The 13541-nt window shown below is 33.3% G+C and overlaps 1 protein-coding gene across 1 annotated transcript in view; it reads left to right on the forward strand.

Annotated features, from left to right (window-relative positions):
* FASN3 (Fatty acid synthase 3) overlaps positions 1 to 13541 on the forward strand; it is a gene marked incomplete at its 5' end in the record, with an annotated part of 46305 nt that overhangs the window by 13003 nt on the left and 19761 nt on the right. The window contains 14 exon segments of the mRNA XM_067050838.1: positions 945 to 1051; positions 3452 to 3711; positions 3808 to 4069; positions 4144 to 4252; positions 4331 to 4582; positions 4699 to 4881; positions 7227 to 7381; positions 7472 to 7627; positions 8783 to 8926; positions 8998 to 9141; positions 9261 to 9454; positions 10813 to 11052; positions 11140 to 11248; positions 11349 to 11525. Of these exon segments, the coding sequence (XP_066906939.1) occupies positions 945 to 1051; positions 3452 to 3711; positions 3808 to 4069; positions 4144 to 4252; positions 4331 to 4582; positions 4699 to 4881; positions 7227 to 7381; positions 7472 to 7627; positions 8783 to 8926; positions 8998 to 9141; positions 9261 to 9454; positions 10813 to 11052; positions 11140 to 11248; positions 11349 to 11525 (2492 nt within the window).

Below are 13541 nucleotides of genomic sequence, written 5' to 3' on the forward strand. Positions count from 1 at the left end.
TTACTGACAAAAATATAACTTGATCGGAAGAAAAAAAAAATAAATAAAAAAAAAAAAATAATCAAATCAAAAAATAAATAAAATTTAACGAATATTAGCAAAATTAAATAAGATGTGGATGGCGTTGATGACCAATGAAGTTTGGCACCACTAAACAACCAAACAAACAAACAAACAAACTATAAAGTCAGGGCTAGTCTGGAAAGACTAAAGGAATTAGCCAGAGGCAATAAACTGACTTTGATGCGGACCCCAGGACATGAGGGGAGTGAAGGAAACGAGATGGCAGATACCCTAGCAAGGAAGGGATCAGAAATAATGCTAATTGCCCCTGAGCTATATTGCAACATATCTAGAAGTGCAATCAGGAAAGTGGTTGACTCCTGGGAACATACAGAGAAAGAAACATACTGAGCATTGAAACTAGGAATGAAGCAGCCCAAGTTCTTTATTGAAATGTCAAAGGAAAAGGCTAAATTCTACTTTAACCTTACTAGAAATGAACTGAAGACGATAACAGGACTCCTCACGGGCCACTGTCCCTTAAAATGTCATCTTAAGAAGATGAAGCTGGTGGAGAATTCAACCTATCGTATGTGTGTGGAAGACTAAGAAAAGGCACAGCATATTCTGTGTGAGTGTGAACCACTTGCCTGCCGAATAATGCAGTATTTGGGACAGTATAGAATGGAATGTGAAGACATTACCCAAACGAATTAATGAGCTTCATAAGAAGCATAGGATTCATATGGGAGATCTAGTGGATACGTACTCTATCCACTATTCTAGTGAGAATTTTTATATTTTTAAACTCGATTCCTCCAAAACTAATATTCCTTGGTATTACGAGGCTGTTGAAAAAAAACAAAAAAAACAAAACAGTTAATATGGTTTTATATGAATACAAGCATGTTTTTAGTCTTTATACTATATCTAATTTTCAGGTCAATCTGCGGGAAAAGGTCATCAAAATGCCATCACATCAAACTTATCCCTTTTATCCAAGTGCTTAGTTTCGTCTAAATCAAAAATAATGGATTCTCTGAAAAAGGTAAGTTTTATATGTTCAAAGATTTTGGGCTAATTATAGAGTATATGGATTTATAAAAAGTAATAGGATGCCAATATAAATTTATAATGATCTAATTATACTTTTCTCCAGGATCTATCAAAACATTACTAACAATTATCGAAAAATTGAAAAAAAAAAAAAGTTAAAATAAATTACAGGAATGTGTGATTTTAGTTGTCGATAATAAAGTATAACTTTTTTAAAGTTTGTTACTTCGTTTTGCTTTTTCATTGGATCCAGAGTAAAAAATACGTGCATCACTTGAACCAAAAGTAATATTTTATTAAAAATTTCACATTTGTTCTCTCCCCCTAAAAAACATTCTTCCATTTTTTTTTGGACTCATTAGATTCTTCAAATTCATAATAAACGAGATGTTATTACAAATTTTTAACAACATATCTATTATTTTTTCGTTTTATATGTCCTATTTTACCTGTACTATAATTGTACTTTATAATTATTTTCCTTCTTCTGGCACGACAGACCGTGGGGACCCAAGGCTATCGCGCGGTGTACTACGGAAATACATCGCAAGTTTCTTGAGGTCCCACGCCTAATACTTTATAATATGGTAAAATTTTATGGTAGTGTGGAATGGTGAACTTTCATGTGACTGTTTATCAAATTTCATGGTATTATCTCAGACTATTCTCAAAATCGGTTTTGGACTGTTATTGATATTCCGATTTTATCAATTGTTCCATAAATGGATAATTCTAATTGTTATTATTTATTTATTTTTTACTTTGATGCCCATTAATAGGCATAATATTTTATTTTAATCTAGTTGAGATAATCAAGACTGTTGACCTCATAGCATCATCGATGAGATGATGAAGTCTAATATTAGTGATTTTATAAGTTGTTCACTAACGCACCGATGGCCATAACTGGTCCCTTCTAGCCTGGCCATGCGTCTGTGCTGTTTTATAAAGTAGAAGTATAGTATTTATAGATCTAAAAAATAATTTATATTATGAAAAATTCAAATATGAACCTTGTCATACGCTATATTTCAAATTGATTAAAGTTCCATTGATTATTATAAACTGGAAAACTTTTTGCGACTATAAACATAGCCAGAATTGAATTTATTTTTAAATATTTTACAATCTTGTACAAATCGTACATATACAAATAACTTTGTTTCACCCACACGAGTCTGTACATAATAACTGTACATAACTGTACATTGACTCATTATAAAAACAATAACTGTAAATAATTATACTTCATTACATTTTATAATTTATACCTACATCATCAATAAAACAATAATATAAAAGGAAAATGAAAAATATAAAAAACAACTGTGATAAAAATAATAAACAATTAATTGAACTGGCCAATAATTATTCCTCATCATAACACTTCAGTGGTGTGTGGACCATCACAGCTTAAGGAATCCAGTGAATTGCATTCTGACATTATGAACCAGTAAATCTTGTTAAGTTTTTCTATGTTATCAATTCGAAGTATGTCTTGTATTTTTGGTACACCACTGGCTGCAGAGAGAAACGTTCGTAAAGATTTCTGCCTTCTATTAGCTTTTCGTAGTAGGGAAGGATGTGGAACAGTATTTTAGAAATGAATTGGTTACATAAAGCCCCAAGCTGGTTTCCTGGGCTTTGAAGCAGAAACTTTTGTTTTTCGTTTAAAATTTAATTAATACTTAACTGACTCACTGATTTATGTTAGTTCTTTACATCAAATAGGACTCTGGGCTGGAAACATTCACGCTGGAAATAGTTCTATTTATGGGATTGTTATTAGAATTTATGGATAGATGTACGTCAGTAGATAGGTTGTGGTTTTTTATCTTTTTCAATATATCATCGCTATATTCCAATAATCCTGTTGGGCATGCTTTATCGAAATCTTCTTTACAGCCATAATAAGCAGTTATTGTTCTGATCTGTGTTACCCAATTAAACTTTATCTGAACATTCTTTGTATTCAGCGAAATTAGTTTCTTGAAGCAAAGTCTTGGTAAACTCTCTTCTGGCATAAGTGATAATTTGGGACCACTAATTTATAATCTTTTTTCTAATCTCTGAGGCTCAAGGCGTTTCGGGCAGTTTCGAGACGTACAATGTAGTCGGCAGCATTCCTTGGCCACCTAAATAGTTGTTTGAGGAACTGTACCACTTCAATAGTATCTAGGTATCTTAAGCTCCATATTTCAGAAGAATACAGAAGGGTTGAAGACAACCTAGAATCAAAAAGAACTATGAATTGCTTCTATCTTTTCGCAAAATCTCCAATACTTTTCCCGTGATAACAGAGGACTTGTGGATAAAATTCTCAGATGCCTTACTTAATTTTCTTGAGGAAGTGAAAGGTACACTTTTATTATTATAGTCATCTTATTTACAGATTATTCCTTCCGGCAAGCCTAGGAGTGAGAAGTGGCTGAGCTCTTGCGGCCAAAGTAGGTGCGATGCTGATTTCATTTTCAAAAATTTAATCTCAAATACTGATATCGATTTTGGAGATGCTAGTATATCCCCTGATGACATCCTCATCCTCAACATGGGACCGAAGGGAATGTATGAGAACCTTGAACATGCTTCCCTGGATATTGTTGATAACAGTGGAGTCGACAGCTGCACCTCTCTTTTGATCTCAATTGGAAGGTAAATTGTTTATTCATCGACTATTAAATGAATTATATAATTTATTATCGCCTAACCACTAAATTATTATCACACTTTTTTCATGCATCGTGGCAGGCTATTCATCAATGGTACGGAATCAGACGTGTCAAAATTATACCCTGAAGTCACATATCCCGTATCTCGTTCTACACCAATGATCGCTCCTTTGGTTCGTTGGAACCACGATAATGACTGGTATGTCACTTCGTACCAACTCCAAAAGAAGATCGGATCCGGAGAAAGAACAGTAAGTGTTTCCCTTGCAGAAGACGAATCGGAGTACATCTCTGGTCATGTAATTGACGGCAGAAATTTATTTCCAGCTACTGGATATTTAGTAAGTATATGACGTGTCATATATGTGTGACACAGTATTATGATAATATTCACATTTCTGTTTGAAATTTACAGACACTTGTGTGGGAAACAATGGGGCTTATGAAAGGTGAGCATTATACTGAAGTCCCGGTTGTCTTTGAGAACATTCGGTTTCACAGAGCCACTAACATGTCGAAAGATGGTAAGATTCTATGATATCCTGTTTTATTCCGTATTATTTTATTATAAAACCATTATATTAATTATAATTTTATTTCAGGCACTGTCGATTTCACCGTAATTATTCAGAGAGCTAGCGGTAATTTCGAGATCTGGGAAGGTGGTGCGGCTATCGTATCTGGAAGAGTGTATGTATGTGAAGACATTAGCAATTACATGGTCCCACTTGATGTCCCCATAACATCTGACAAGGAGATGGTACTATCATCGAAGGACATCTACAAGGAACTCCGTCTGAGAGGTTATAACTACAGTGGTCTGTTCCGATCAATCACCGGGTTGAGTTTAAAAGGTAAATAATATTAATAACATCATCATTCATTGAGTATTAATTAGGTATAACAATTCATTCATAAGCAGCAACTATCTGGTAAAAAAAAATATAAAACATGAAATTAATTTTTACAGATAAAATTGCTAAAGTCAGATGGCACAAAAACTGGGTGGCTTTTATGGATAACATGCTCCAAATCCAAATGATGTTTAAGGATACACGTGGTCTCTTTGTTCCGACCTCCATTGATCGAGTGGTTTTAGATGGAAAGAAACATGTGCAGTCAACATTCTCTCTTTCAGAAGAACAGGACCAAGGTAAGTGTTAAATGCGTATAGAATAAAGTTAATTTTTTTTTTTTTAATGAATAAAACTTAATGCAGGTACATGTTGGGAGAGAAAGAGCGAGAGAGTATATATATTCCTTCATCCATTCTCTCTCTTCACTCACTCTCAACATATTTATTTGTTTACCTCTGATTTAATTAATCAATTTATTTAGGCCTTCTCCCAATTTCGAAGTCATTGTAAAATTAATAAAGCTTTGATGATATATTTTCTAATGATTGACCCGGGGGCATGTTATACAGTACTTCCAATACTGAATGGTTGTGCGGGTTTAAAGAAACCAACGCTAAGTGAATTGCCTAGGAATAAATCTATGTGGATAAAAACATTTTATTCTACAATTTGAACGTTCAGGTCGTGGTGAATATTATTTTGTTATTTTATTTATTTATTTTAATTTTAAAATAAAAATAAAATATGGACTATTCGACATAAGGATTTGTATTATATGCATAGTATGGGTTCTAAAAATATATTGAAGATAGCACCACCCTAGTAATTTGATTGAATACTGTAAAATCTAAACAATATCCACGTTTTGTCGAAATCTTGGTAACATTGCTATTTTAATGAATTATTCGCCTTTTACTTAGGTAGCTCATTGTGGCAATGTACTACTAAGTCTAAGGACCCGGGTTAAAATGCGGCTGTGGCAGACAATTGTTACTATCTGTTAATTGTAGCTGTTGAGTCCTTCCGAGGACCTGAAACTCAGGTCGAAACGTCGGCATAAAATAAAAAAAAAATAAAAATAAATAAATGTGGTTTTATTTATTTATGTTGTTTTTTTTAACCCAGCCTCATGAAGTGGTCACCCTTAACTGGGTAAAAATCTGGCACTCGAGCGTGATTCAGACCAGATCGACTCCTTGCACAACCGTTGGTCTAGTAACAGTACTTCCTTGCAAAGTACTGCACCCCTACCCTCCATGGGTTGTTGCAGTACAGATTTAATTCGTTTTCTATTTAATGGTGTAGTTTATTCCGATGAAAACATTCATCATGTATGTTTCTCAGAGAATTTTCATTTTATTGTAAATTAGTCATTTAGGGTTGATAACCAAAATATATTTTTTTACGCAAAATTAGATTTTTTGTTTTTATTATTCCACGTTTTATAGGGGTGGTATTCAAAACTTTTATAGTTTCTAAATCATTTAATTGTTGTTTCCCAAAGAATTGGAAATCTTAGTTCTCTTAATATTGAGCATGCTGCCGCTTAAACTTAAATCCCTTTTACATAAGGAGTAATTCTTCCATGCGTAATGTTTCAGATTAAAATGTCTTAATAGAATATATGAATAATTGGAGAAGTTTGTCGGGGGGGGGGGGGGCGGTCAGCAAAGAACAACATAAATAAACAAAACCATATTTATTTATTTTATGCCGACGTTTCGACCTGAGTTTCAGGTCTTCGTCAGGGGTTGTGGCGTAGAAGGTAACTGTTACAAGGTTATCTGTTGTACAGTTACAAGCTTACCTTCTACGCCACAACCCCTGATGAAGACCTGAAACTCAGGTCGAAACGTCGGCATAAAATAAATAAATATGGTTTTGTTTATTTATGTTGTTCTTTGCTGACCGCACCCCCCGACAAACTTCTCCAATCATTAATCTACGGTTAACTATCCACACCTCATTTCGAATATATGAATAAATCTTTAAAATTAACGTAAATGAACAAATATATATGGAGAGGGGTGGCTCAGTGGTAAGGCGCTGTGCTACTAACTCCATGGACCCGGATATGAATTAGGTTGTGACAGACAATTATTTATTCTGTTTCTGTATTATTCAACCCTGTGGGTTTGGGAGCCCTCCGGCTTCCACTCTGCCTCTTAAAGTGGGTACCCTTAATTGTGAAAAAAAATCTGGTGATCGAGCGTGATTCTGACCATATGATCTTTTACAACCGATGGTCTAATTACAATACTTCCTTACAAAGTACTGCACCTCTGACAGTTTATGGGTTTTATTGGTACAGACAGGTCGAATGAAGTTCCTACAAGACTACAGTTTCTTGTTGAAATATCATTTTTCATGCTTGTTATAATTATTGATTAATTACCACTACTGTAATTGAGTAATGAATGATCTCATTAAGCATTAAAATTTCAAAATAAATTAACATGCTTAATATATGATGATAAGAAAAAAAAAATGGTTTGAGACCTCGCTGGAAATACCTTGTGTTTTTTAAAATCTTTAGGAAATTATCTCTATCAACTTATTTCGCTAAGTGTTTTTGCGAATATACTACATCATATCTGTAGATGAAGGTATTAAATTTATGTTATACTTTTTCAATTCCTAGATCTCGCTGTCTACTATTTCGAAGAAGCAGAATTGTTGAAATGCGGTGGTATTGAAATCATGGGCTTGCGAGCTGATGCAATTCCAAGGAGAAAAAATCTTGCTGAAGCCGTCTTAGAAAAATATGAGTTTGTTCCTAACGTAACAGACACTGAGGTAGTGAAATTGCGAACAGTATTATCTTGGACTCGTATTTCAGTATTATTACATTATCATAAATAATTTTTTTAATTTATTTTTCTAAAGGTATATAGTGCAGAGCAAATCGCAAGAATATTTATGCAGATTATTTTAGAAAACGAGCTGACCATTAATGTGAAAGCTGTTGAAATTTCTAGTAAAAGCCATGAAATTTTAGCACCAACTGTAGCACAAGTCCTTTCTGATCTGCCACTGATACAGGTAGGCGATTCATACAAATTCATATTAGTTTTTACATCATTCAAATAGCAAAATTTTGAAGGGAGCATTTATATTATTGGTTCTAATAGTAATACACAATAAAATGCGATTTGTATTATTGTACAGTTTTTATTGTTAATTGTTTATCATGTTATCCCTATTCATCTATTTCTTCTCTTGGCACAATGCTATTCATTTTCCCCAAAATAATAAACCATCTAAAACTTTAAACAGTGTAAAACTTTTTTTTTTTGATAGATTTATTTATTGATATATATTACAATCTGCCACACAGTTGTGGGGAATAGGTAATAGGTAATAGTGATGAATGATCTCATACATACTAAAATAAATTAAAAAAAGAAAAGAAAAGAAAAAAAAAAAGAAAAAAAAATAATAAAAAAAAACTCTCTAAAATATATACAAACAAAAGAATAGACAAGATGAACATAATCAAACTATCTGTATGAAAAATAAATAAATAAAATAACATAATGATAAAATAATATATACAATATTTACAAAATCGACCTGAGGATCCCTGAGCCCACTCTATCCCCCACGTGTGAGGGGTAGAGCAGAGCTCAAGAGATCCCAGCGCATCCCTCTCGCCGCATCACTGGTAATGAGCCAGTGGAGGCTGAGCAAGTGCGCTAAAGCCGCAAACTGTGTAAAACTTTTTTAAACCATAAAGGCTGTGTTGAGATGATAGTAAGAAAATGAAGAGGGGTAAGCGATGCAGTCGAAAATATTATTCGTTTATTTTGTCAGTTAGCTAGTTAAATTGAAGTTTTAAGAAAAGATATAACGAAAAAAAATGAATTGTACATCTCATTTCAACTATTTCTACAATAAGTTATCTCAATTTAATTAATATTTTTCTATTTTTTTACTGTTGATCTATTTTGCACTCTACTGATCCGTTAATTAGAATGTATGTTGGTTATTTGTTTATTAAGAGACTTAAGGTTTTGTGTGGGCAACTTCCAATACTCTCCAGATTCGTTTTTGTCATTTTTTTTTGTTTAAATTTTGCTCTCATAGATAAATCATTTTTAAATTATACATATATTCCAAATAGATATTATTTTTTTTTTTTTAAAGAACACCCGTGCATTTATGAATGCATATGTATATATAAAATAACAATTGCAGACTGACATAACAGTGCTAGGAAATCCGAATAACTACGAAGAGGCTCCACCTCCTGGGGTGACTATTGAGGACAAAAAACTTAGCGGTGATCAGTCATCGTTGGTCCTTTTGGGAAATAATTTATTCGGTGAAGCGCAAGAAATCGTAAGTACAGTAACACATTAGCAATTCCCTTTTGAAAATCAAAATATAAAAGGCAATTATTTACTTTTCAGAGCTTGGACGATTGTTTAAATGCTCTCAAACCAGAAGGTTACATCGTAACAACAGAAGACATAAATACAAACATAGAAAGCGACAAAGTGGTTGTACTGTGTTCCCACGTAGTAGGTTCAGAGAAGATGTTATTGATGAAAAAGGTAAGATGTTAATTTTGTGCACCATTTATAGATAATAGACAAACTTAAAATTTTCCCTCAACCTATTTTTAACTTACCTGTTACTGCTTAATTAATTGGGGTTTTATTTTTATATTTAGGCGAAGAAAATCGAAAGCGGGACATGTGTATTTACAGTATCTGATACAGACTACAGTTGGATTGTTCCAGCCCAGAACGCAATGAAATCAAAGGAGTGCACAAAGGTCATATTTCTGGGCCCATACGAGGAACAAAACGGAGTTCTCGGTTTCGTTAACTGCATCAGAAAGGAAGCTGAAGGTCAGAAAGCAAAGTAAGTAATTATGGCAAGAATCATTTAGTTTCCAGTTTTGGTCATTCTGCATGTCCACGAGGAGTTGGTCTACACTCTTATTATCCAGCTAGTATTGAGCTAATAATATGTACTTACGACGTTTATCCTCGTAACTTGTTATATCTTTGCTTAATGATATAGAGCTAGTGATGAAATAATAAGAAATTGGTATATTTCACTAAAGAAAAACATCAAAATTGTAGAAGCAGCACATCGATCATGAATATAGCTTAAACATAACCTAAAAGGAATTGCCAACCTCGAGTGCTAACTCAAGCAAACGGACACCAATTACTTTCTAATTGTTAATAGTTACTCACCTCACTATCTGTGATTACAATAAATGTTAAACTTTTTGTAAACTAACTGTTTACAGAGCTGGTTTTCAGGTAGTGCTTAGGTTAGGAAGTAAAAAAGTCAGAGCTATTCGAATATTGACTATCGGCCATGACATCAGAAACTCCGTTAGTTAATTAAAATTGTTTTATTGTGCTCCGAGACTTTCCACCTGTACGTTGCAAAACGATTCACTGAGTATAGAATTTGTAAAATCAATGTCGGCTGCTGTTTTATGTATGACATTTTGTATTATGTCACACTAACCTTTGCCTACCGAATATTTCTTAATAAGTGGCGGTGCCTAAAATAAAAAAATAAAAATAGACTTCCTAATAAATTAGGAAAGAAGTAGATATACTCAAGTATTTGTTAAGGACGTACTTTAAACAACAGTTACATGTCGGAATGATGTCATCATTCACTACCTATCCCAAATATGTGTTTATCACCCAATTTTTTTTTTTAAATATCTTTATTGATTTTTTTTCTTTCAAGGCAATCCAGAGCGAAGGTGACGTTTGCCTAGTTACCTACAGGTGACCAACCTATTCTAACCATGATGGGGAGGGGTCAAGGTTTTCATTTCGTTAGACCACCACTTAAAATGAATGAATTATTATTTATAATTGTACATTTATATACATACATCCAGTAAATTTGATTTTAGTTTATAATGGAGTGATATAGCCATGTAGATTACATATTGGTAGGACCTAATTTACCCAACTTAATGAAAATTTCCTGTTACCTCCTAGTTCTAATCCAGACTCTGAGAGTCAGATGTAATTGGCCTAACGAACTAAACTACAGAACTCAATATTATTGTGATTCGAAATCGTTCTTTTACTTTGTTTAGGAATAATCTTTATTCCTTCACTCGAAATACCTTATATTCCTCATTTCGATTTTCCGAAAAAAATCATAAGTTTTTTTTATTATCAATCATTCCTTGCCATTTTATCCATAAAATAATTTCAGTGATCCCATTTATGTTTTAGGTGCGTACTTCTAATGGACAACGCAGTTCCTGACTTTCAACTCGAAAATCCATTTTATAAAGAGCAACTTGCAAAAGACCTAGCTATTAACATTATTAAAAATGGAAAATGGGGAACATATAGACATATAAAAATTGAAGAGGTGAAGAAGGTACCAAATTTGCATGTATACACTAATGTTCTTACTCGTGGTGACTTATCCAGCCTGAATTGGATACAGGGACCTATCCCAGATATGAAGTAAGTTTATTAATTCATACTTTTTTGAGGCTTAGATTCCGTATAATTAGTGAAAGAAAAATGATGACAGCATTTGATCACTTATAGCTCGAACGATGTATTGGTCGTTCATTATGCTGCTATCAACTTCCGAGATGTCATGTTAGCAACAGGGAAATTAGCAGCAGAAGTCGTCGCCAAAGATAGGAGGGAACAAGTAATTTAATTACTTCCAATTTCAATTTTGACTAAAAAAAAAAAAAAAATCATAAAGCTAATATAACATATGTATAATAATATTTTACTTTGTATTCTAGAGCTGTGTAATTGGATTCGAATTTTGTGGAGTTGACAAGAAAGGAAATCGAATTATTGGTATGTCCAACACGGGAGCTCTTACTTCCCTTGTTCTCTTTGATGACATAATTTACTGGAAGATTCCTGATAGTTGGACTATGGAAGAGGCTGTGACTGTCCCAGTAGTATATGCAACTGTGAGTTGGGGAATGAATATATTCTATACACAAATCTGAATAATGAATCAAATCTGCAACATCTCACAAAATAATAATGGACAAGAGCGACTCTCATCATATGATGAAGTGTGACAATCATCTTATTTACTACCTCACTTTGTCAAGTAAATAGTTTCTAAGTTCAATGGGACACAGGAGTTTGTTTCCGTCCTTCAGGTTCCCACGCTAACGAATCAATATGATTTTCCTGTTTGGGATTTAACGTCCGTATGTTCTCCTACTTAGGGCAGGAAAGACCGGTTATCCTACAGGTTGCCAAAACATTTCCTAGCAAAAGTGGGAAAATCGAGATATCTTTGGAGGGTCCGTCTTGAAATAAATGTCAACCGGCCCAGGCCGTATTCGAACCGACTTCTTACAAGAGAATAATACAACTGATTTCCTATCAAATTTAATGCTTCGAGGTAGAATTTCGATAGAGCATTTCCCCTGTGTATATAATGTTTCTTATTAAATCAGCTATTCTATTCTTATGGCCAAAAACCTATATTATTGTTAGTTACGAAAGAGAAAAGAAAATATTGAAACTATGAGGTTTTTTTTTTTTTTTTGTCACGTATCGGCCACTAAGGACCACGTGAATTTCAATGGTTAGGCTTCTTTGGGAGTCTTGATTTTCTTTCCTCCCATCGCAGTCGGGTCCTTGATAGATTTTTCACCAATTTTCAATCTTTTCCTATACAAATAAATCTCTATCCAGACAGTCGGTATCTGAAATTTTAAGTTTCTTTAATTCCTCTCTCATTTGCTTTGTGTATCCTGCTATGTTTTTGTTGCTAAAAATTTTCTTAAAGATCTTCTTATTCAATTTTTCCTCCTTCATCCTCTTCATGTGCCCATTGAACATCAGCCTTCTGATTTTCATCTCGGTTTCCAGGTCTTTGATGTTTCTGTAGATCTCTTCCTTAGATCTTAGCCTGTAATCTTCTTGGGTTTTACTGGGCCCATAGATTTTTCTTAAGATCCTCCTTTCTATTTTTAGCAGCTCTTCCAAGTTGGGTAAGCATATGGTCTCCACCCCGTATAAAATCACAAGCCTTACCACAACGTTGTAATGTCTCAACTTTACATTGGAGGAGAGGTTCTTCTTATTGTAAATTTTAGCTGTTTGAAAGCTTAAATTTTCTAATTTGGTGATTTTATAGCGGATCCTCTCTTTCTCAGAACCGACAAATTATTTCTCCCATGTACTTAAATTTTCTGGTCTTTTTTATTTTTCCATATTCAGTTTTTACTATTTTTTTTCTTGAACTTTACTTCAGTAGTCATGAGCTCTGTTTTTTCATATGATATTTGTTCGCCTGCGTTTTTTGCTATTATTTGTAGGGTATTTATTTGACTAATTGCCTCTTCCTCTGATTCTGCCAACAGTGCGAGATCGTCGGTAAATGCCCAACAACTCACATTTATATGACTGTTTTTGTTCCCTACTATGGTTACTAAGTTATTTTTTTCCCAGGATTCCTTCATGATTTTATTCAGGACTATGTTGAAAAGTATTGGAGACAAGCCGTCGCCTTGTCTCAGCCCTGTTTTTATCTGAAAAGGTTTGCTTATAAGACCTTGAAATTATGAGGTAATTTTAATAATTGTATTAGTAAATTGTCTAATAAATAGTAAATTTCACAAGATAAAAAATTCAGTCCAATGAAGAACTGGAACAATCACATTAAACTCTAAGTGAAATATTCGGTAACTCTAACATCACAAGAACTTTTTTTAACATTGTTTGTCGCCCAAATTGTTTGTTTTTGTAAGGTTTAAATTAATAACAAAAGTAACGACATCCATGTCGTTACTTTTGTTATTAATTTTACTTTTCTTTTTCATTCAGAAGTATTATTTTTATCTATTTATTTCATCTTATTTTTCTTTAATTACAAGGTTCTATATAGTTAGAGGCGTCTTTGGTACGAGTTTATACCTACATAATTAATCGCTATCCCAAATATGTGTTTATCACCCAATTTTTTT

This window comes from Halyomorpha halys, unplaced genomic scaffold (assembly GCF_000696795.3).
Source record: "Halyomorpha halys isolate HHAL.00 unplaced genomic scaffold, Hhal_1.1 Scaffold481.1, whole genome shotgun sequence".
Lineage (NCBI taxonomy): Eukaryota > Metazoa > Arthropoda > Insecta > Hemiptera > Pentatomidae > Halyomorpha > Halyomorpha halys.